Here is a 25,424-nt window from a genome sequence, read left to right as displayed (position 1 = left end):
CATGGACAGATAGAAACCAAACCAAACCCTTAGTGAACCATAACAAAACATGGAGACAATGCCAAACAACGTACCACACTAAACACTGTGTACACACCCAAAAGGTATACTGACACCTACTGGTCGAACAGAAGAGGCTGTTATAGCAGCAAAGGGGGGACCAACTCCATATTAATGACTTCCCTGAAGAGTGGAGGCTGTTATAGGGGGGGACCAACTCCATATTAATGACTTCCCTGAAGAGTGGAGGATGTTATAGCGGCAAAGGGGGGACCAACTCCATATTCATGACTTCCCAGAAGAGTGGAGGCTGTTATAGCAGCAAAGGGGGGGTCCAACTCCATATTAATGCCTTCCCAGAAGAGTGGAGGCTGTTATAGCAGCAAAGGGGGGTCCAACTCCATATTAATGCCTTCCCAGAAGAGTGGAGGCTGTTATAGCGGCAAAGGGGGGTCCAACTCCATATTAATGACTTCCCAGAAGAGTGGAGGCTGGTATAGCAGTTTACATACACTAAGTTGCCTTTAAACAGCTTGGACAATTCCAGAAAATGATGTCATGGCTTTAGAATTTTCTGACAGGCTTATTGACATCATTTGAGTCAATTGGAGGTGTACCTGTGGATGTATTTCAAGGCCTACCTTGAAACTCAGTGCCTCTTTGCTTGACATCGTGGGGAAATCAAAAGAAATCAGCCAAGACATCAGAATTTATTTTTGCAGACCTCCACAAGTCTGGTTCATCCTTGGGAGCAATTTCCAAACGCCTGAAGGTACCACGTTCATCTGTACAAATAATAGTACGTAAGTATATAGGAAGGAGACGCGTTCTGTCTCCTAGAGATGAACGTACTTCGGTGCGAAAAGTGCAAATCAATCCCAGAACAACAGCAAAGGACCTTGTGAAGATGCTGGAGGAAACAGGTACAAAAGTATCTATATCCACAGTAAAATGAGTCCTATATCGACATAACCTGAAAGACCGCTCAGCAAGGAAGAAGCCACTGCTCCAAAACCGCCATAAAAAAGCCAAACTACGGTTTGCAACTGCACATGGGGACAAAGATTGTACTTTTTGGAGAAATGTCCTCTGGTCTGATGAAACAAAAATAGAACTGTTTGGTCATAATGACCATCGTTATGTTTGGAGGAAAAAGAGGGACTGGTGCACTTCACAAAATAGATGGCATCATGAGGAAGGAAAATTATGTGGATATATTGAAGCAACATCTCAAGACATCAGTCAGGAAGTTAAAGCTTGGTCGCAAATGGGTCTTCCAAATGGACAATGACCCCAAGCATAAGCCCTGACCTCAATCCTGTAGAAAATGTGTGGGCAGAACTGAAAAAGCGTGTGCGAGCAAGGAGGCCTACAAACCTGACTCAGTTACACCAGCTCTGTCAGGAGGAATGGGCCAAAATTCACCCAACCTATTGTGGGAAGCTTGTGGAAGGCCACCTGAAACGGTTTGACCCAAGTTAAACAATTTAAAGGCAATGCTACCTGATAGGTAGTTGAGTGAATGTAAACTTCTGACCCACTGGGAATGTGATGAAAGAAATAAAAGCTGAAATAAATCATTCTCTCTACTATTATTCTGACATTTCACATTCTTAAAACAAAGTTGTGATCCTAACTGACCTAAAACAGGGACTTTTTACTTGGATTAAAATGTCAGGAATTGTGTAAAACTGAGTTTAAATGTATTTGGCTAAGGTGTATGTAAACTTCTGACTTCAACAATTGTGTGTGTTAATATACACTCTTTTCTTTGCTCAGCTCTTGTATATCTATATATATTTGCCAAGAGCTGAGCAAAGAAAAGAGTCCCCTAATCCAGCAGGTCCTGGTCCTGAGTTCACTAACCTGTTCTACTAACACACTGAAGCCCCAGGACCAGAACATCCAATCAATCAGAATAAACCAGATTACAACACAGTCAAAACAAAACTACACTACCTATGGGGAAACACAAAGCAAAATGCAGTCCTATCTGGCCCTAAATCGACAGAACACCGTGGATAACTTTATGACCATGGTTACTGATCAAAACATTAGAAAAACCTTGGCGCAGTACAGGCTCAGTGAGCACAGCCTTGCCATTGAGAAGGGTAGACACAGGAAAACGAAACGACCAGAATATATAAGAATTAGTTTCATTTCCCCAAATGTGAAACCCTTATTCAAGGTTTCAAAGACATCTCTGATGAGGACAGGCTACCTGTCCTGTTGGGGGAGGGACAGGCTACCCGTCCTGTTGGGGGAAGGATAGGCTACCCGTCCTGTTGGGGGAGGGACAGGCTACCCGTCCTGTTGGGGGAGGGACAGGCTACCCGTCCTGTTGGGGGAGGGACAGGCTACCCGTCCTGTTGGGGGAGGGACAGGCTACCCGTCCTGTTGGGGGAGGGACAGGCTACCCGTCCTGTTGGGGGAGGGACAGGCTACCCGTCCTGTTGGGGGAGGGACAGGCTACCCGTCCTGTTGGGGGAGGGACAGGCTACCCGTCCTGTTGAGGGAGGGACAGGCTACCCGTCCTGTTGGGGGAGGGACAGGCTACCCGTCCTGTTGGGGGAGGGACAGGCTACCCGTCCTGTTGGGGGAGGACGCAGAGAGCTGTGGGTTGGCAGCGCACTACATTGAAGACCTCTCTGATGAGAGTAGGCTACCCGTCCTGTTGGGGGAGGGATAGGCTACCCGTCCTGTTGGGGGAGGGACAGGCTACCCGTCCTGTTGAGGGAGGGACAGGCTAACCGTCCTGTTGGGGGAGGGATAGGCTACCCGTCCTGTTGGGGGAGGGACAGGCTACCCGTCCTGTTGGGGGAGGGACAGGCTACCCGTCCTGTTGGGGGAGGGACAGGCTACCCGTCCTGTTGGGGGAGGGACAGGCTACCCGTCCTGTTGGGGGAGGACGCAGAGAGCTGTGGGTTGGCAGCGCACTACATTGAAGACCTCTCTGATGAGAGTAGGCTACCCGTCCTGTTGGGGGAGGGATAGGCTACCCGTCCTGTTGGGGGAGGGACAGGCTACCCGTCCTGTTGAGGGAGGGACAGGCTACCCGTCCTGTTGGGGGAGGGACAGGCTACCCGTCCTGTTGGGGGAGGGACAGGCTACCCGTCCTGTTGAGGAAGGACGCAGAGAGCTGTGGGTTGGCAGCGCACTACATTGCTGCCTGTCATAAGATGAGGGACAGTGTCTGACAGACCAATCAACCTGCACATGTCCTCTACTGTATGCTTATTGTTATTGTTCAATGTGTTGGTTATTTTGACCCTTGGTTATTGTTGTTACTGTTGTCCCGTTGACAATATTGATTAATATTGATTATGTTAATATTGTAAATCGCCAAAGAAAGCTTTGGCAAAATGACACCAACTCATTACAGGGTTTTTCTTTATTTGTACTATTTTCTACATTGTAGAATATTAGTGAAGACATCAACACTATGAAATAACACATATGGAATCATGTAGTAACCAACAAAGAAAGTGTTAAACCAATCTAAATATATGTTAGATGTAAAGGGTCTGAATACTAATGGAAATGTGATGTATGTTTTTTTCAATACATTTGCAAAAATGTCTAAAAACCTGTTTTTATCAAAATGGGATATTGTCAGTAGATTTGATGAGGGGGGGGGGGGGGGGGGTCTATTTAATCCATTTTAGAACAAGGCTGTAACGTAACAAAATGTGGAAAAAAGTCAAGGGGTCTGAATCCTTTCTGAATGCAGGATATATATAATATATATGTGGCTCTGTGTGAAACCAGTTGAAGTGAAAAGAGCCATCTCTATGGGAGAGACCAACCCCGGGTAGGTGGAGGGGTTGTGGGAGTGTGTAGGGGTGAAGGCCGACCCCCTCACCCAACGAGGGGGCAGGGAGCGAGGGAGGCACGCAGTGGCAGACATGTCTGGACTAGTAGAGTTTCTCGTGTGTGTTAGAGACACCACCCTCAAGGCTCCACTCCTCCCCCTCCTCAGAGGCAGGTGGATTGCTCCACTCCTCCCCCTCCTCAGAGGCAGGTGGATTGCTCCACTCCCCCTCCTCCTCAGAGGCAGGTGGATTGCTCCACTCCCCCTCCTCCTCAGAGACAGGTGGATTGCTCCACTCCTCCCCCTCCTCAGAGGCAGGTGGATTGCTCCACTCCCCCTCCTCCTCAGAGGCAGGTGGATTGCTCCACTCCTCCCCCTCCCCAGAGGCAGGTGGATTGCTCCACTCCTCCCCCTCCCCAGAGGCAGGTGGATTGCTCCCCTCCTCTCCCTCCTCAGAGGCAGGTGGATTGCTCCACTCCTCCCCCTCAGAGACAGGTGGATTGCTCCACTCCTCCCCCTCAGAATCAGGTGGATTGCTCCACTCCCCCTCCTCAGAATCAGGTGGATTGCTCCACTCCTCCCCCTCCTCAGAGACAGGTGGATTGCTCCACTCCTCCTCCTCAGAATCAGGTGGATTGCTCCACTCCTCCTCCTCAGAATCAGGTGGATTGCTCCACTCCTCCTCCTCAGAATCAGGTGGATTGCTCCACTCCTCCCCCTCCTCAGAGACAGGTGGATTGCTCCACTCCTCCCCCTCCTCAGAGACAGGTGGATTGCTCCACTCCTCCCCCTCCTCAGAATCAGGTGGATTGCTCCACTCCTCCTCCTCCTCAGAATCAGGTGGATTGCTCCACTCCCCCTCCTCCTCAGAGACAGGTGGATTGCTCCACTCCTCCCCCTCCTCAGAGGCAGGTGGATTGCTCCACTCCCCCTCCTCCTCAGAGGCAGGTGGATTGCTCCACTCCTCCCCCTCCCCAGAGGCAGGTGGATTGCTCCACTCCTCCCCCTCCCCAGAGGCAGGTGGATTGCTCCACTCCTCCCCCTCCTCAGAGGCAGGTGGATTGCTCCACTCCTCCCCCTCAGAGACAGGTGGATTGCTCCACTCCTCCCCCTCAGAATCAGGTGGATTGCTCCACTCCCCCTCCTCAGAATCAGGTGGATTGCTCCACTCCTCCCCCTCCTCAGAGACAGGTGGATTGCTCCACTCCTCCTCCTCAGAATCAGGTGGATTGCTCCACTCCTCCTCCTCAGAATCAGGTGGATTGCTCCACTCCTCCTCCTCAGAATCAGGTGGATTGCTCCACTCCTCCCCCTCCTCAGAGACAGGTGGATTGCTCCACTCCTCCCCCTCCTCAGAGACAGGTGGATTGCTCCACTCCTCCCCCTCCTCAGAATCAGGTGGATTGCTCCACTCCTCCTCCTCCTCAGAATCAGGTGGATTGCTTCACTCCCCCTCCTCCTCAGAGACAGGTGGATTGCTCCACTCCTCCCCCTCCTCAGAGACAGGTGGATTGCTCCACTCCTCCTCCTCAGAATCAGGTGGATTGCTTCACTCCTCCCCCTCCTCAGAATCAGGTGGATTGCTCCACTCCTCCCCCTCCTCAGAATCAGGTGGATTGCTCCACTCCTCCTCCTCCTCAGAATCAGGTGGATTGCTCCACTCCTCCCCCTCCTCAGAATCAGGTGGATTGCTCCACTCCTCAGATGCAGGTGGATTGCTCCACTCCCCCTCCTCAGAATCAGGTGGATTGCTCCACTCCCCCTCCTCAGAATCAGGTGGATTGCTCCACTCCTCCCCCTCCTCAGAGACAGGTGGATTGCTCCACTCCTCCTCCTCAGAATCAGGTGGATTGCTCCACTCCCCCTCCTCAGTATCAAGTGGATTGCTCCACTCCTCCCCCTCCTCAGAGACAGGTGGATTGCTCCACTCCACCTCCTCAGAATCAGGTGGATTGCTCCACTCCCCCTCCTCAGAGACAGGTGGATTGCTCCACTCCTCAGAGGCAGGTGGATTGAGTTCACCTCAAATGATTAACCTGCCCATAGTCAAGGCCCTTCAGTCACACACACACACACACACACACACACACACACACACACAGTTCCTAATGCCTCTCATTCACCTCCGTTGGAGGCCCTCGTTTCATCTCTCCAACAGCATCCGTTATCCAGATTGTTGGAGCAGAGAGAGAGAGTGTGTGTGTGTGTGTGTACCCTTGTCAAACAGTCCATGTCATAAAACCACTAGCAGTTCCCAACATGAACCACACAGATACGTCATCTCCGACAGAGAGAGAGATTTAATAACCACCACAATCTATTGGACGATAAGTGGCTGCGTTTCCCTGATCAAACTACTAGACGAGGAATATAGAGACACGGGGATATGTTTCTGACTGCCTGGAGAACCACACCTAAACCACAGGTCCTTGTTTACATGGCTTATCTCCTATTACTCTCTCTGAGGGAGGGAGGGAGAGAGAGACCATGCCTCAGGACTACCTGGCCTGATGACTCCTCTCTGTCCCCAGTCCACCTGGTCGTGCTGCGGCTCTAGTTTCAACTGTTCTGCCTGCGGCTATGGAACCCTGACCTGTTCACAGGACGTGCTACCTGTCCCAGACCTGCTGTTTAGTCTCTCTCTCTACCAGACCTGCTGTTTTCAACTCTCTCTCTCTACCACACCTGCTGTTTTCAACTCTCTCTCTACCACACCTGCTGTTTTCAGCTCTCTCTCTCTACCACACCTGCTGTTTTCAACTCCCTCTCTCTCTACCACACCTGCTGTTTTCAACCCTCTCTCTCTCTACCACACCTGCTGTTTTCAACTCTCTCTCTACCAGACCTGCTGTTTTCAACTCTCTCTCTACCAGACCTGCTGTTTTCAACTCTCTCTCTCTACCACACCTGCTGTTTTCAGCTCTCTCTCTCTACCACACCTGCTGTTTTCAGCTCTCTCTCTCTACCACACCTGCTGTTTTCAACTCTCTCTCTACCACACCTGCTGTTTTCAACTCCCTCTCTCTCTACCACACCTGCTGTTTTCAACCCTCTCTCTCTCTACCACACCTGCTGTTTTCAACTCTCTCTCTCTCTACCAGACCTGCTGTCTCTAACTGAATGCTCGGCTATGAAAAGCCACCTGACATTTACTCCTGAGGTGCTGACCTGCTGCACCCTCTACAACCACTGTGATGATTATTTCACCCTGCTGGTCATCTATGAACATTTTGAAGAACAATCTGGCCTTAAATGGCCATGTACTCTTATAATCTCCACCTGGTACAGCCAGAAGAGGACTGGTCACCCCTCAGAGCCTGGTTCCTCTCTACCCAGTACAACCAGAAGAGGACTGGTCACCCCTCAGAGCCTGGTTCCTCTGGTCTACCCAGTACAGCCAGTAGAGGACTGGCCACCCCTCAGAGCCTGGTTCCTCTCTACCTGGTACAGCCAGAAGAGGACTGGTCACCCCTCAGAACCTGGTTCCTCTCTACCTGGTACAGTCAGAAGAGGACTGGCCCACCCCTCTGAGCCTGGTTCCTCTGGTCTACCCAGTACAGCCAGTAGAGGACTGGTCACCCCTCATAGCCTGGTTCATCTCTACCTGGTACAGCCAGAAGAGGACTGGTCACCCCTCAGAGCCTGGTTCCTCTCTAGGTTTCTTCCTAGGCTCTGGCCTTTTTAGGGGAGTTTGGTCTAGCCCCCTCCCCCATGCTTCCACACCTGCATCGCTTTCCGTTTGGAGACTTAAACTGGGTTTCTGTAGAAGCCCTTTGTGACATCTGCTTTCTAAAGACACGTGATTGGTTGAGGGAAGGCCGTAACGGAAGATGAAGAGGACATTTCAACATGTTGACAGTAGATATATTAGTCCAGTCCTGGAACCCCATCGGAGACATTCAACTGCACTGTGTTTTTCTATCTGATACGACCGGTCTTACGCAGCACATTCCTAAACTGTTGACGCCCCCCCAGAATACCCCTTATCCCCAGAATACCCCTTATCCCCCAGAATACCCCTTATCCCCCAGAATACCCCTTATCCCCCAGAATACCCCTTATCCCCCAGAATACCTCTTATCCCCCAGAATACCTCTTATCCCCAGAATACCTCTTATCCCCAGAATACCTCTTATCCCCCAGAATACCCCTTATCCCCCAGAATACCCCTTATCCCCAGAGTTTAACCACGCAGCAGCCAGGAACTACTGCAGCTATTTCACTACGGACAGCCTGCCCCTCCGCTGCCACATTCTGATTATTAAATGGCACACACACACACACACACACACACACACACACACACACACACACACACACACACACACACACACACACACACACACACACACACACACCAGGAAAATAACAGGTTGACGGGAACGCAACACACTGCATTAACGGCCAAGCGTTATACTGTATGTAGAACCTCCCTCGACCCTTCCAGAAAGCCCCCCTCGACCCTTCCAGAAAGCCCCGCTCGACCCTTCCAGAAAGCCCCCCTCGACCCTTCCAGAAAGCCCCCCCTCGACCCTTCCTGAAAGCCCCCCCTCGACCCTTCCAGAAAGCCCCGCTCGACCCTTCCAGAAAGCCCCCCTCGACCCTTCCAGAAAGCCTCCCTCGACCCTTCCAGAAAGCCCCCCATCGACCCTTCCAGAAAGCCCCCCTCGACCCTTCCAGAAAGCCCTCCTCGACCCTTCCAGAAAGCCCCCCTCGACCCTTCCAGAAAGCCCCCTCGACCCTTCCAGAAAGCCCCCCCTCGACCCTTCCAGAAAGCCCCCGCTCGACCCTTCCAGAAAGCCCCGCTCGACCCTTCCAGAAAGCCCCCCCTCGACCCTTCCAGAAAGCCCCCCCCTCGACCCTTCCAGAAAGCCCCGCTCGACCCTTCCAGAAAGCCCCCCTCGACCCTTCCAGAAAGCCCCCCTCGACCCTTCCAGAAAGCCTCCCTTGACCCTTCCAGAAAGCCCCGCTCGACCCTTCCAGAAAGCCCCCCTCGACCCTTCCAGAAAGCCCCCCTCGACCCTTCCAGAAAGCCTCCCTCGACCCTTCCAGAAATCCCCGCTCGACCCTTCCAGAAAGCCCCGCTCGACCCTTCCAGAAAGCCCCGCTCGACCGTTCCAGAAAGCCCCCCTCGACCCTTCCAGAAAGCCCCCCCTCGACCCTTCCAGAAAGCCCCCCCTCGACCCTTCCAGAAAGCCCCCCCTCGACCCTTCCAGAAAGCCCCCCCCCTCGACCCTTACCGATGAAAACGTTCTAGAATTCCCGGTAACATTCTAGAACTGCTCAATATTCTACAACACAGAGCGGGAGGTTTGTGAAGTGTTGTGGACTTATCCGCCTGTTTGACAGAACAGCATATTGAGGCCGGGCGGAGCGGGGATAACCTCCCCCAAGCAGCATGTAAGAAATGAATGCATAGCGCATGCCAAGACTACGCTCCTGCCTAGCAACACCACGAGGAACCACCAAAAATAAAGAGGGTCAACGCCACCCGCCTTTAACGGGTCATTAGAAAGAGGTCTTACCAGTGTGGGTCCTAAGGTGGGCTTTCAGATGGGAAGACTTGGTGTACACTTTCTTACATCCTGGAAAACAATACACAGAGAAGAACACATCGATATTATCAGGATGATGAAAATAGGCACAAGTTCAGGAATATGCACAACACACATCAAATGTTCTGATCCACAATACGAGCCCTCTGATCCACAATACGAGCTCTCTGATCCACAATACGAGCCCTCTGATCCACAATACGAGCCCTCTGATCCACAATACGAGCTCTCTGATCCACAATACGAGCTCTCTGATCCACAATACGAGCTCTCTGATCCACAATACGAGCTCTCTGATCCACAATACGAGCCCTCTGATCCACAATACTCTCTACAGTAGGTGTTCTACAATACTATCTCTCAATGGAATGATATACAATACTATTTGTTCAATACTATACATCTGTGGATTCCGCTGTTCTAGAATACTATACATATCTGTGGATTCCGCTGTTCTAGAATACTATACATATCTGTGGATTCCGCTGTTCTAGAATACTATACATATCTGTGGATTCCGCTGTTCTAGAATACTATACATATCTGTGGATTCCGCTGTTCTAGAATACTATACATATCTTTGGATTCCGCTGTTCTAGAATACTATACATATCTTTGGATTCCGCTGTTCTAGAATACTATACATATCTTTGGATTCCGCTGTTCTAGAATACTATACATATCTGTGGATTCCGCTGTTCTAGAATACTATACCTCTGTGGATTCCGCTGTTCTAGAATACTATACATATCTGTGGATTCCGCTGTTCTAGAATACTATACATATCTGTGGATTCCGCTGTTCTAGAATACTATACATATCTGTGGATTTCGCTGTTCTAGAATACTATACATATCTGTGGATTCCGCTGTTCTAGAATACTATACATATCTGTGGATTCCGCTGTTCTAGAATACTATGCATATCTGTGGATTCCGCTGTTCTAGAATAATATACATCTGTGGATTCCGCTGTTGTAGAATACTATACATATCTGTGGATTCCGCTGTTCTAGAATACTATACATATCTGTGGATTCCGCTGTTCTAGAATACTATACTGTGCATTCGGAAATATTCAGACACATTGAATTTTTCCACTTGTTAAGTTACAGCCTCATTCTAAAATATAGATTTTAAATCCTCAATGGACACACACTACCCCATAATGCAAAAACAGGTTAAAAAAAAATCTGTGTATTCAGACCCTTTAGTCAGGACTTTGTTGAAGCACCTTTGGCAGCGATTACAGTATCAAGCATTCTTGGGTATGATACTACAAGCTTGGTACACCTGTATTTGGGGAGTTTCTCACATTCTTCTCTGCAGATCCTGGTTGGATAGGTAGCGTCACTGCACAGCTATTTTCAGGTCTCTCCAGAGATGTTTGATCGGGTTCCAGTCCGGGCTCTGGCTGGGCCACTCAAGGACATTCAGAGACTTGAGAGTCCTGAAGCCACTCCTGCGTTCTCTTGGCTGTCTGCTTAGGGTTGTCGTCCTTTTGGAAAATGAAGCTTTGCCCCAGTCTGAGGTCTTGAGTGCTCCCAGTCCCTGCCGCTTAAAAACATCCCCACAGCATGATGCTGCCTCCACCATGCTTCACTGTAGGGATGGTGCCAGGTTTCCTCCAGACGTGACGCTTGGCATTCAGGCCAAAGAGTTCAATCTTGGTTTCATCAGACCAGAGAATCTTGTTTCTTATCGTCTGAGAGTCTTTAGGTGCCTTTTGTCAAACTCCAAGAGGGTTGTCATGTGCCTTTTACTGAGGAATGGCTTCCGTCTGGCCACTCTACCATAAAGGCCTGATTGGTGGAGTGCTGCAGAGATCGTTGGTTGTCTTGCTGGTTCCAAACTTCTTCCATTTAAGAATGATGGAGGCCACTGTGTTCTTGGGGACCTTCAATGCTGCAGAAATGTTTTGGTACCTTTCCCCAGATCTGTGTCTCGACACAATCCTGTCTCGGAGCTCTACGGACAATTCCTTCGACCTCATGGCTTGGTTTTTGCTCTGACATGCACTGTCAACTGTGGGACCTTATATAGACAGGTGTGTGCCTTTTCCAAATCATGTCCAATCAATTGAATTGACCACAGGTGGACTCCAATCAAGTTATAGAAACATCTCAAGGATGATCAATGGAAACAGGATGCACCTGAGCTCAATTTTCGAGTCTCATAGCAAAGGGTCTGAATACTTATGTAAATAAGGTATTTCTGTTTTTAAATGAGCAGACATTTCTAAGAACCTGCGTTCTCTTTGTCATTATGGGGTAAAGAGTAGAATGATGAGGAAATGTTTTTTATTTTTAATAAATTAGCAAAACTGTCTAAACCTGTTTTTGCTTTGTCATTATGGGTTATACAACAGTCTCCCTGTTCTGCAACACCGCCTCTACCGAGTTCTGCAACACCGCCTCTACCGAGTTCTGCAACACCGCCTCTACCGAGTTCTGCAACACCGCCTCTACCGAGTTCTGCAACACCGCCTCTACCGAGTTCAGCAACACCGCCTCTACCGAGTTCTGCAACACCGCTGCAACACCGCCTCTACCGAGTTCTGAAACACCGCCTCTACCGAGTTCTGCAGCACCGCCTCTACCGAGTTCTGCAACACCGCCTCTACCGAGTTCTGCAACACCGCCTCTACCGAGTTCTGAAACACCGCCTCTACCAAGTTCTGAAACACCGCCTCTACCGAGTTCTGAAACACTGCCTCTGCCGAGTTCTGCAACACCGCCTCTACCGAGTTCTGCAACACCGCCTCTACCGAGTTCTGCAACACCGCCTCTACCGAGTTCTGCAACACCGCCTCTACCGAATTCTGCAACACCGCCTCTACCGAGTTCTGCAACACCGCCTCTACCGAGTTCTGCAACACCGCCTCTACCGAGTTCTGCAACACCGCCTCTACCGAGTTCTGCAACACCGCCTCTACCGAGTTCTGCAACACCGCCTCTACCGAGTTCTGCAACACCGCCTCCCTGTTCTGCAACACCTCCTCTACCGAGTTCTGCAACACCGCCTCTACCGAGTTCTGCAACACCGCCTCTACCGAGTTCAGCAACACCGCCTCTACCGAGTTCTGCAACACCGAGTTCTGCAACACCGCCTCTACCGAGTTCTGCAACGCCGCCTCTACCAAGTTCTGCAACACCGAGTTCTGCAACACCGCCTCCACCGAGTTCTGCAACACCGCCTCTACCGAGTTCTGCAACACCGCCTCTACCGAGTTCTGCAACACCGCCTCTACCGAGTTCTGCAACACCGCCTCTACCGAGTTCTGCAACACCGAGTTCTGCAACACCGCCTCTACCGAGTTCTGCAACACCGCCTCTACCGAGTTCTGCAACACCGCCTCTACCGAGTTCTGCAACACCGCCTCTACCGAGTTCTGCAACACCGCCTCTACCGAGTTCAGCAACACCGCCTCTACCGAGTTCTGCAACACCGAGTTCTGCAACACCGCCTCTACCGAGTTCTGCAACGCCGCCTCTACCAAGTTCTGCAACACCGAGTTCTGCAACACCGCCTCCACCGAGTTCTGCAACACCGCCTCCACCGAGTTCTGCAACACCGCCTCTACCGAGTTCTGCAACACCGCCTCTACCGAGTTCTGCAACACCGCCTCTACCGAGTTCTGCAACACCGCCTCCACCGAGTTCTGCAACACCGCCTCTACCGAGTTCTGCAACACCGCCTCTACCGAGTTCAGCAACACCGCCTCTACCGAGTTCTGAAACACCGCCTCTACCGAGTTCTGCAACACCGCCTCTACCGAGTTCTGCAACACCGCCTCTACCGAGTTCTGCAACACCGCCTCTACCGAGTTCTGCAACACCGCCTCTACCGAGTTCTGCAACACCGCCTCCCTGTTCTGCAACACCGCCTCTACCGAGTTCTGCAACACCGCCTCTACCGAGTTCTGCAACACCGAGTTCTGCAACACCTCCTCTACCGAGTTCTGCTACCATTTACAACACGCCAGTCCAGACATGCTGAGGAGTTGAGTAACCCTCCAATCACAGAGCCAGAGGCTATCTGACATCATCTAACATTAGTGAGAGGGCACGAGAGCTGCTGACAAGCAGGAGGAGCACATGAGTATTATATTAGCCCAAGAGGAGTTTGTTTATGTGTGTGTGTGTGTGTGTGTGTGTGTGTGTGTGTGTGTGTGTGTGTGTGTGTGTTTCAGTGGACTGACTGGTGTGTTTTTCTAGCTGTGAAACACTGTCAGTTTGATGCAACCAATAAGAATCTGTCTCGGTCGTCCATTTCCTGTGTTTCTCTGACAGATCTCTAGAGCTTGGTTGGATCCAAAACGACACCCTGTTCCCTATATAGTGCACTACTTTTGACTAGGATTCTGGTCACAACGAGGGCACTATGTAGGGAATATGGTGCCGTTTGGGATACATCCTTGAGCTGGCTAAAAGCCTGCTGTCGATTACTGAATTATTCAACGTCATTCAGAGGCAACACACACAGAGAATAGTCATGTTTACTAAATTCACTGAGTCAGACCACCACCCATAACACAGGACACTATAGACACTGAGCTAATCAGACCACCACCCATAACACAGGACACTATAGACACTGAGCTAATCAGACCACCACCCATAACACAGGACACTACGGACACTGAGCTAATCAGACCACCACCCATAACACAGGACACTACAGACACTGAGCTAATCAGACCACCACCCATAACACAGGACACTATAGACACTGAGCTAATCAGACCACCACCCATAACACAGGACACTATAGACACTGAGCTAATCAGACCCCCACCCATAACACAGGACACTATAGACACTGAGCTAATCAGACCACCACCCATAACACAGGACACTATAGACACTGAGCTAATCAGACCCCCACCCATAACACAGGACACTATAGACACTGAGCTAATCAGACCACCACCCATAACACAGGACACTATAGACACTGAGCTAATCAGACCACCGCCCATAACACAGGACACTGAGCTAGTCAGACCACCACCCATAACAGGACACTATAGACACTGAGCTAATCAGACCACCACCCATAACACAGGACACTATAGACACTGAGCTAATCAGACCCCCACCCATAACACAGGACACTATAGACACTGAGCTAATCAGACCACCACCCATAACACAGGACACTATAGACACTGAGCTAATCAGACCACCACCCACAACACAGGACACTACAGACACTGAGCTAATCAGACTACCACCCATAACACAGGACACTACAGACACTGAGCTAATCAGACCACCAACCATAACAGGACACTATAGACACTGAGCTAATCAGACCACCACCCATAACACAGGACACTGAGCTAATCAGACCCCCACCCATAACACAGGACACTACAGACACTGAGCTAATCAGACCACCACCCATAACACAGGACACTATAGACACTGAGCTAATCAGACCACCACCCATAACACAGGGCACTACAGACACTGAGCTAATCAGACCCCCACCCATAACACAGGACACTACAGACACTGAGCTAATCAGACCACCACCCATAACACAGGACACTACAGACACTGAGCTAATCAGACCCCCACCCATAACACAGGACACTACAGACACTGAGCTAATCAGACCACCACCCATAACACAGGACACTATAGACACTGAGCTAATCAGACCACCGCCCATAACACATGACACTATAGACACTGAGCTAATCAGACCCCCACCCATAACACAGGACACTATAGACACTGAGCTAGTCAGACCACCACCCATAACAGGACACTATAGACACTGAGCTAATCAGACCCCCACCCATAACACAGGACACTACAGACACTGAGCTAATCAGACCACCACCCATAACACAGGACACTATAGACACTGAGCTAATCAGACCACCACCCATAACACAGGACACTGCAGACACTGAGCTAATCAGACCACCACCCATAACACAAGACACTATAGACACTGAGCTAATATAACATAGGACACTGAGCTAATCAGACCACCACCCATAACACAGGACACTGAGCTAGTCAGACCACCGCCCATAACACAGGACACTGAGCTAATCAGACCCCCACCCATAACACAGGACACTACAGACACTGAGCTAATCAGACCACCACCCATAACACAGGACACTGAGCTAATCAGACCACCACCCATAACACAGGACACTACAGACACTGAGCTAATCAGACCACCACCCATAACACAGGACACTATAGACACTGAGCTAATCAGACCCCCACCCATAACACAGGACACTACAGACACTGAGCTAATCAGACCACCACCCATAACACAGGACACTATAGACACTGAGCTAATCAGACCACGACCCATAACACAGGACACTACGGACACTGAGCTAATCAGACCACCACCCATAACACAGGACACTGAGCTAATCAGACCACCACCCATAACACAGGACACTATAGACACTGAGCTAATCAGACCACGACCCATAACACAGGACACTACGGACACTGAGCTAATCAGACCACCACCCATAACACAGGACACTGAGCTAGTCAGACCACCACCCATAACAGGACACTATAGACACTGAGCTAATCAGACCACGACCCATAACACAGGACACTACGGACACTGAGCTAATCAGACCACCACCCATAACACAGGACACTGAGCTAATCAGACCACCACCCATAACACAGGACACTACGGACACTGAGCTAATCAGGCCACCACCCATAACACAGGACACTATAGACACTGAGCTAATCAGACCACCACCCATAACACAGGACACTACAGACACTGAGCTAATCAGACCACCACCCATAACACAGGACACTGTAGACACTGAGCTAATCAGACCACCACCCATAACACAGGACACTACAGACACTGAGCTAATCAGACCACCACCCATAACACAGGACACTACAGACACTGAGCTAATCAGACCACCACCCATAACACAGGACACTACAGACACAGAGCTAATTGATGGTAAACAACAAGCATAGGAACAAGCACAACGTCTTCATGATAAACTGAAATAGAAGACCAACACACAGAAAGCAAACCTTAAAGTAAAGTTCTGCAGCTGAGAGAGGGAGGGAGGGAGGAAGGGAGGGGAGGGGAGGGGAGGTGAGGGAGGGAGGAGTCCTGACAGTAGAGGGAGGGAGGGAGGAGTCCTGACAGTAGAGGGAGGGAGGGAGGGAGGTAGGGAGGAGTCCTGACAGTAGAGGGAGGGAGGGAGGGAGGAGTCCTGACAGTAGAGGGAGGGAGGGAGGGAGGGAGGGAGGGAGGGAGGGAGGGAGGGAGGGAGGGAGGGAGGGAGGGAGGGAGGGAGGGGTCCTGACAGTAGAGGGAGGGAGGGAGGGGTCCTGACAGTAGAGGGAGGGAGGAGTCCTGACAGTAGAGGGAGGGAGGGATAAGTCCTGACAGTAGAGGGAGGGGAGGGATAAGTCCTGACAGTAGAGGGAGGGAGGGATAAGTCCTGACAGTAGAGGGAGGGAGGGATAAGTCCTGACAGTAGAGGGAGGGAGGGATAAGTCCTGACAGTAGAGGGAGGGAGGGAGGGATACGTCCTGACAGTAGAGGGAGGGAGGAGTCCTGACAGTAGAGGGAGGGAGGGATAAGTCCTGACAGTAGAGGGAGGGAGGGAGGGATACGTCCTGACAGTAGAGGGAGGAGTCCTGACAGTAGAGGGAGGAGTCCTGACCTGGGAAGTCACAGTGGTGTATCCTCCTCTTCTCCAGGTCTGGGTTGGTCCTGCGGTTGTAGCGGACCTGCATGGACTGGTTCAGGCTTGGAGCTGGGCCGGAGCCTGGGGCTGGAGTTAGACTTGAGGCTGGGGGCCGAGCCACACCGGTGGGGGAAAGACTGGGGGAGACGCTGACTCCCAGCTTGGAGGCGATAGTGGCGGCATAGGAAGGGGGAGGGGAGAGGTTCTGAAGGAGGTCCTTCTGACGATCTGGAGAGCTGGGCTCTGAGCTGGGAGGAGAGGGGGGCAGGTAGGGGGCCTTGGCCTGATGGTGCTGGGGCTGCTGGAGGAAGTGAGGGTGAGGGTAGGCCCCTCCCACGCTGTGCAGCCCACCACAGTAGCTTGCCTTGGCAGTCTGTAGTTGTTGGTGTTGCTGCTGGGCCTGGGCGGCTAAGTGTAGGTCGTGGAAGGTGTGCATGACGGGCGAGGGACCGGAACCTCCGTGATGCTGCCCCGCCCGGTGATGAGCATTGTTGCCGTGGTGATGCATGGGCGCGAGAGGGGCGGAGTCCAGCTCCGCAGAGAGCAGCTGGAACAGAGAGTCGTCGTGAGGCAGATCGAACGACCCCAGCTCCTCCTTCACGTAAACAGAACCGCCCGTTGCCACGGCGTCAGAGGTCGGGTCACCACCACCCGACGGGCTGAACACGCTAGTGAACTCTGGTAACGAAGAAGAGGAAGAAGACGCCGACGTTACTGTGGAAAGGCTGATGCTGTTACTGTGGACGCTACTGCTGGGGCAGTGAGGGTGAGGATGGGCGAAGGGAGAGGAGGAAGGGGGTTCTGTTTTGACCTGCTGGCCCATGCCTCCACCGTTACCCCCAGGCCCTGGGCGTGCCGGCCGACACAAGCCCATCCTCAGGTAGGCCAGGTCGGGCAGGAAGACGTTCATGTTGATGCTGTAAGGAGATCCACCCTGGTCGTCGCCAAAGAAGTGATCCATCACAGAGGCACTGTCCCGCCGAGACTTGTTCTGCTCTGGAGGGTCAGGATGGGGCATCAGGAGCGGCGTCTGGGGGGAGAGGTACTTATCCAGCTCACTCTTCCCTGTCTGAGGAGATAAGACAGACTTACTTAAAAAGGTTGGCTCATTATTATTTCTGAACCAAATCTCTATTTTGGATGTAAATGGAATGTTACAAAAAAATAATCAATAATCACATTTTTTTTGCAATTTCACTTTGTTTTAATTAACTTAATAGTGGAAACAATCCTTTAATTGATTTTGTTTTAATTAACTTAGAGAAACAATCATTTAATTGATTTTTTCTTACATCTTTGATGACAGGAAGAATACGTTCAGGTATCGACATGAACTTCAATCATTTACAGACGTGTTCAAAATGTGTTGGTACCCGTACAGCTCATTGAAATAATGCTTCATTCCCCCTGAAAAGAGATGAAACTAAAAGCTATTTTATCACGTTTACTCGCCGTTGGTGTGTCAGAATAAAGCATAGAAGCTGTGAAAAAGAGATGAATTATCGCTTATTCTACAAATATATATATTTTAAAAATGGCCTGGACACATTTGTTGGTACCCCTTAGAAAAGATAATAAATAATTGGATTATAGTGATATATAACTAATTTGTTTATTTAATTATCATCACACACACACACACACACACACACACACACACACACACACACACACACACACACACACACGTCTCCAATCATCTTAGTAGTCAGTCATTCAGCCTATTTAAATGGAGAGAAGTAGTCACTGTGCTGTTTGGTATCATTGTGGTCACCACACTGACCATGGACCAGAGTAGAGTAGTCACTGTGCTGTTTGGTATCATTGTGTTCACCCCACTGAACATGGACCAGAGTAAAGTAGTCACTGTGCTGTTTGGTATCATTGTGGTCACCACACTGACCATGGACCAGAGTAAAGTAGTCACTGTGTTGTTTGGTATCATTGTGGTCACCACACTGACCATGGACCAGAGTAGAGTAGTCACTGTGCTGTTTGGTATCATTGTGGTCACCACACTGACCACGGACCAGAGTAAAGTATTCACTGTGCTGTTTGGTATCATTGTGGTCACCACACTGACCATGGACCAGAGTAGAGTAGTCACTGTGCTGTTTGGTATCATTGTGGTCACCACACTGACCATGGACCAGAGTAGAGTAGTCACTGTGCTGTTTGGTATCATTGTGGTCACCACACTGACCATGGACCAGAGTAAAGTAGTCACTGTGCTGTTTGGTATCATTGTGGTCACCACACTGACCATGGACCAGAGTAGAGTAGTCACTGTGCTGTTTGGTATCATTGTGGTCACCACACTGACCATGGACCAGAGTAGAGTAGTCACTGTGCTGTTTGGTATCATTGTGGTCACCACACTGACCATGGACCAGAGTAAAGTAGTCACTGTGCTGTTTGGTATCATTGTGGTCACCACACTGACCATGGACCAGAGTAAAGCTACGGACGGAGAGATTTGTCTGAGATCAGAAAGACATTAAAAGACAAGCGTGGTAAAAGGTCAAGGCTACGAGGCCGTCTCCAAGCAGCTTGATGTTCCTGTGACAAACAGTTGATAATATTATTTAAGAAGACGTTTTAAGGTCCGTGGAACTGTGGAACAACCTTCCTGGGCGCGGCCGCAAGAGGGAAAAATCGACCCCAGATTGATCAGGAGAGTGGGAATGGTAGAAAAGGAAGAACCAAGGATAACTGCCAAATAGATACAAGCTGAACTCCAACGTGTTTAGTTTTTTTTTGGAGCGAAAGTAGGTTCCATAGAAGAAGACCCAGGAGGACTCCACTTTTGAAAGAAAGAAAAAAGAAGCCAGACTGGAATTTGCTGAAATGCATATTGACAAGCCACAATCCTTCTGGGAGAATGTCCTTTGGTACAGATGAGTCAAACCCGGAGCTTTTTGGCAAGTCACATCAGCTCTACGTTCACAGATGAAGAAATTAAGTTTTTAAAGAAAAGAACACCACTCCTACAGTGAAACATGGAGGAGGCTGGGTTATGTGTTGGGGCTGCTGTGTTGCGCCTGGCACAGGGTGCCTTGAATCTGTGCAGGACGCAATGAAATCTCAAGACTATCCAAGGCATTCTGGAGCGAAACGTACTGCCCAGTGTGAGAAATCTCTGTCTCAATCGCAGGTTTCCTCCAACAAGATAACGACCCAAAACACACAGCTAAACACATCCATAGAATGGATAACAACAAAACATTATTCTGGAGAGGCCTTCTAATGAGTCCTGATCTGAATCCTACAGTCTGGAGAGGCCTTCTAATGAGTCCTGATCTGAATCCTACAGTCTGGAGAGGCCTTCTAATGAGTCCTGATCTGAATCCTACAGTCTGGAGAGGCCTTCTAATGAGTCCTGATCTGAATCCTACAGTCTGGAGAAGGCATCCATCAAACCTGAGACAGCTGGAGCAGTTTGCTCAGGAAGAGCGGGCCAAACTACCTGTTAACAGGTGCAGAAGGCATCCATCAAACCTGAGACAGCTGGAGCAGTTTGCTCAGGAAGAGCGGGCCAAACTACCTGTTAACAGGTGCAGGAGTCACCCATCAAACCTGAGACAGCTGGAGCAGTTTGCTCAGGAAGAGCGGGCCAAACTACCTGTTAACAGGTGCAGGAGTCACCCATCAAACCTGAGACAGCTGGAGCAGTTTGCTCAGGATGAGCGGGCCAAACTACCTGTTAACAGGTGCAGGAGTCACCCATCAAACCTGAGACAGCTGGAGCAGTTTGCTCAGGAAGAGTGGGCCGAACTACCTGTTAACAGGTGCAGGAGCCTCACTGAGAGCTACAGAGAACATTTGATTGCAGTGATTACCTCTGAAGGTTGTGCAACAAAATATGAGGTTTAAGGGTCCCATCATGTGTCCATGTCATTTTCATTTTGTTTAATTATTTACAATATTATGTTGAATAAAATAAAATAAAAAGTCTGATTTCTATTAAATTAATAATTCATAATTAAATATGGAATACTTATTTTAGTAAATGCCAAGTTATTTCAGAGAAAATTGTACATTCTTGTTTTTTTTGTGAAGAGGTACCAACAAACCTGAACATGTCTGTAATGCAACTTCATCATATCATGTCAAACCTCATACAGATGGAGGATCATAATTTGACCTATATTGTCACAGCAAAATAATCCTGCAGCAATAGGATCTGAACGTTTAGTCCATAATGTTACGTGATTGGTCGATAGGCTATTAGCGGGCCAGAAAAGTAGACTACGTGGAAAAAGTGCAATACTGTAAAATATAATTGTGTGTTAGTAGTATGGGTTTATCGGTGCAGGGGGAAATTCTCCGCAAGAAAAGAGTGATCAAATTAAGATACTACATCTGTATAGTCCATTTATTAAGAGTTCAGAACCAGTGTTTGACTGTGTCATGCTGAAACTATGTGGTGGCCAGTGGGATGAGGAGTCCGGTAGTAATGTCTGATAGGACAGACAGAGTCACCAGGCAAACATTTATCAAGTAGCCTTCAGTGAGCTGCTGTCACATTCCCCCCTCAGCTGTAAACTGTACTCACACCAACCAGACCAGAGGGCTTTAAACAGGCACTATCTGCTTCCCAAACGGCACCCATAGGGCTGTGATTAAAACTAGTGCACTACATAGGGAATAGGGTGCCATTAACTTCGGGATAAAAGTAGTGCACTACATAGGGAATAGGGTGCCATTAACTTTGGGTTAAAAGTAGTGCACTACATAGGGAATAGGGTGCCATTAACTTCGGGTTAAAAGTAGTGCACTACATAGGGAATAGGGTGCCATTAACTTTGGGGTAAAAGTAGTGCACTACATAGGGAATAGGGTGCCATTTGGGACAGCAGCCTAATGACAGGTGGTCATGATGAAGGAATGAACCTGACTCTCTCTCTCTCTCCATTCCCTCTACTCAGGAGAAAAACTACACACACACACCATAATAAATACTATTCAGGCTCCACATAAATCACTCATTAAAGATCATCCAACTAATGGAGGAAATGGTTTAATGGACATTGGCAAGGAAAAAACACCCTCCCTTGTTGGTGCTTCTCCTGTCCCGCAAAGTAACTGCTCTGTCCTGTTCTTTACGCAATGGCTTGCTGGCTGAAGGAAAGCTTTTCTATTTCTGTCGTTTAGATCGTCCAGCTGTTAACTGGTCATGTATATCTGCCACAAGTGTTCCGATTAAGGCGGTCGGCCTGTCTGTCTGTCGACATTGCTGGGAAGTTTCTACCTACTATATCGGGTTGGGTCCGGACTCCGCACCGTGCGTTAGAGAGTAGATGGGATCGTACCGAGTCAGTTGTTGATGGGAATGGTAGCCAAGAAACCAATTGTGAGCGTGTGAGCAACTGGCACTGTCTGGCATAGCTGCCTGTCCTACCAGTTCCAATGAACTATGAGCTAAATGCGTCTTGCTATTTTTTTAAAACTAGGCAAGTCAGTTAAGAACAAATTCTTATTTACAATGACGGCCTAGGAACAGTGGGTTAACTGCCTTGTTCAGGGGCAGAACGATTAAATCCAGCAACCTTTCAGTTACTAGTCCAACACTCTAACCACTAGGCTACCTGCCGTTCCGACGATGTCTCTCGTTCCCAATCATGTAATCTTCCTGCTGTGTCCCGAACCATAGGCCTACACATCGAATGATAAAATACTTACGACCATAACAACATCAGGAGACGTTATTATTACGCACCATTAAAGCGCCAATCTCCTCTACATGTTTTATAATACTATAGAATTCCCTACATCACAGCAAAACAAACAGCCTCAGTGCTTTGCAACATGCCAACCAACCTCGCCCATTCTGAGATAAAGAATAGCCTACACCGGGGAGAACATCTCAACACTGACAAACTACATTACCTGGTGCGCGTATTCACTCTGTCCACTCCTTTCCGTCAGTAGGTTCTTGGTATCGAAACCGAACAGAGCCGACTCCTCGGCCGGGAAGCCTTCCGAAAGCATGGGCTTGAGCAGGGTGTAGAACATCTCGTCCTGTCCGGTCCCGGTCCCAGCGCTCATCGTGATCAGCGTCGCGGCCATATAGATTTACTCCCCACCGGAATAACAAGGTGCGAGCGGCCGCAATAATAATCATATAATAACGACAGAGGCGACAGATGAAACGGGACGGTGCATGAGAGGACTGACTGTAGCGATGTATTATTATTCAAGCCTGTGTGCAGTCTAATTAGCGATCTCGTCTGACTGGGTTATCCACTTTGTCTCGGTTCGGTAGGACTGGAGTCTGTTGGGATAGTTCAAAGCTTCTGCTCTTTTCTATCCATGTCAACTCATGCGATGAGAGGAAGCGAGGCGGGCGTGGGGCAGGTTCAGTCGGTTTAGTGTTTCAAAAAAAAAGAGGCAGGGCGTGGCCAACAAATAAGACAGAACAGAACGCCTCACACACCGTCAAAAAGCCTTTTGTACAACAACAGTAAACAGCTCCCCGGCACCGAGACCCCATTCACAGAGGGCTTCTCTCTCCCTAAAGCCCCGTTTACTAAATATGTAGCTAGGTTACACACATACCAAGGAACGCTCATTATTATCTATATACTCACCATGGTTCGTGTTCTCAAGCTTTGACCTGCATCATTTCACAGGGTTCCCTCCCTGTGCTTCAAGAACATTTTCTATCAACACCAAATAAAATCATTTTTTATTTATCACTTCAAATCAAATCAAATGTATTTATATAGCCCTTCGTACATCAGCTGATATCTCAAAGTGCTGTACAGAAACCCAGCCTAAAACCCCAAACAGCAAGCATTGCAGGTGTAGAAGCATGTAGAATGTATGTACATTCTGTGGAATGTGCCTCTACTGGGAATATTAAACTATAGTCGACACGTTTATTTTCATCCCTTAATTTATTCATATTCTGAATGATTCTTCTCAGAAGTTTATGTCATACATATTGAAGGTATTTTCAAGGTTCATTGTTAAAACTAGAACTAGTTCAGAAAGTGATTGGCTGACCAGTGATAAACCAGCTGACCAGGGTGATAAACCAGCTGACCAGGGTGATGGACCCGCTGACCAGGGTGATAAACCCGCTGACCAGGGTGATGTAACCGCTGACCAGGGTGATAAACCCGCTGACCAGGGTGATGAAACCGCTGACCAGGGTGATGTAACCGCTGACCAGGGTGATGTAACCGCTGACCAGGGTGATGGACCCGCTGACCAGGGTGATAAACCCGCTGACCAGGGTGATGAAACCGCTGACCAGGGTGATGTAACCGCTGACCAGGGTGATGTAACCGCTGACCAGGGTGATGGACCCGCTGACCAGGGTGATGAAACCGCTGACCAGGGTGATGTAACCGCTGACCAGGGTGATGGAACCGCCGACCGGGGTGATGGTACTGCCAACCTGGGTGATGGAACTGCCGACCTGGGTGATGGAACAGCCGACCAGGGTGATGGAACCGCCGACCAGGGCGATGGAACTGCCGACCAGGGTGATGGAACTGCCGACCGGGGTGATGGAACAGCCGACCAGGGTGATGGAACAACCGATCAGGGTGATGGAACAACCGACCAGGGTGATAGAACCGCTGACTCCAGGGTGATGGAACCGCTGACCAGGGTGATGGAACAGCCGACCAGGGTGATGGAACAGGCTGTTTTCATGCACACATCTTAGGGACTGCAGAAGTCTAGTAGGAGGGGAGTGGACCAGGGTGATGGAACCGCCGACCAGGGTGATGGAACCACTGACCAGGGACTGCAGAAGTCTAGGAGGGGAGTGGACCAGGGTGATGGAACTGCCGACCAGGGTGATGGAACAGGCTGTTTTCATGCACACATCTTAGGGACTGCAGAAGTCTAGGAGGGGAGTGGACCAGGGAGGTCGCCATAAACCCAAAGTTGCTACCCGACTGGCACAGACCATATTCATTTCAAAACAATCCTTCACCTCCAATACACAGAAGAAGTTAACGATCCTTCACCTCCAATACACAGAAAGAGTTAACGATCCTTCACCTCCAATACACAGAAAGAGTTAACGATCTTTCACCACCAATACACAGAATAAGTTAACAATCCTTCACCTCCAATACACAGAATAAGTTAACGATCCTTCACCTCCAATACACAGAAAGAGTTAACGATCCTTCACCTCCAATACACAGAAAGAGTTAACGATCCTTCACCTCCAATACACAGAAAGAGTTAACGATCCTTCACCACCAATACACAGAAAGAGTTAACGATCCTTCACCTCCAATACACAGAAAGAGTTAACGATCCTTCACCACCAATACACAGAAAGAGTTAATGATCCTTCACCTCCAATA

At 49.5% G+C, this 25,424-nt stretch overlaps 1 protein-coding gene across 1 annotated transcript in view; it reads right to left on the bottom strand.

Moving 5' to 3' along the window:
* The window catches only part of LOC139372436 (Krueppel-like factor 5), a 25,974-nt gene extending 2,548 nt beyond the window's left edge, over positions 1-23,426 (bottom strand). Inside the window, exons 1-3 of the mRNA XM_071112150.1 lie at positions 22,981-23,426; positions 17,068-18,160; positions 9,337-9,396 (exon numbers count right to left, since the gene is read on the bottom strand). Of these exons, the coding sequence (XP_070968251.1) occupies positions 9,337-9,396; positions 17,068-18,160; positions 22,981-23,160 (1,333 nt within the window). The 5' untranslated portion in view covers positions 23,161-23,426. The remainder of the gene's footprint in view (positions 1-9,336; positions 9,397-17,067; positions 18,161-22,980) is intronic.
* Between the last annotated feature and the right edge of the window lie 1,998 nt (positions 23,427-25,424).

The sequence above is a fragment of the Oncorhynchus clarkii genome, chromosome 18 (assembly GCF_045791955.1).
Source record: "Oncorhynchus clarkii lewisi isolate Uvic-CL-2024 chromosome 18, UVic_Ocla_1.0, whole genome shotgun sequence".
NCBI classification, from domain to species: Eukaryota; Metazoa; Chordata; class Actinopteri; order Salmoniformes; family Salmonidae; genus Oncorhynchus; species Oncorhynchus clarkii.
This window is presented reverse-complemented; position numbering and strand designations above follow the sequence as displayed.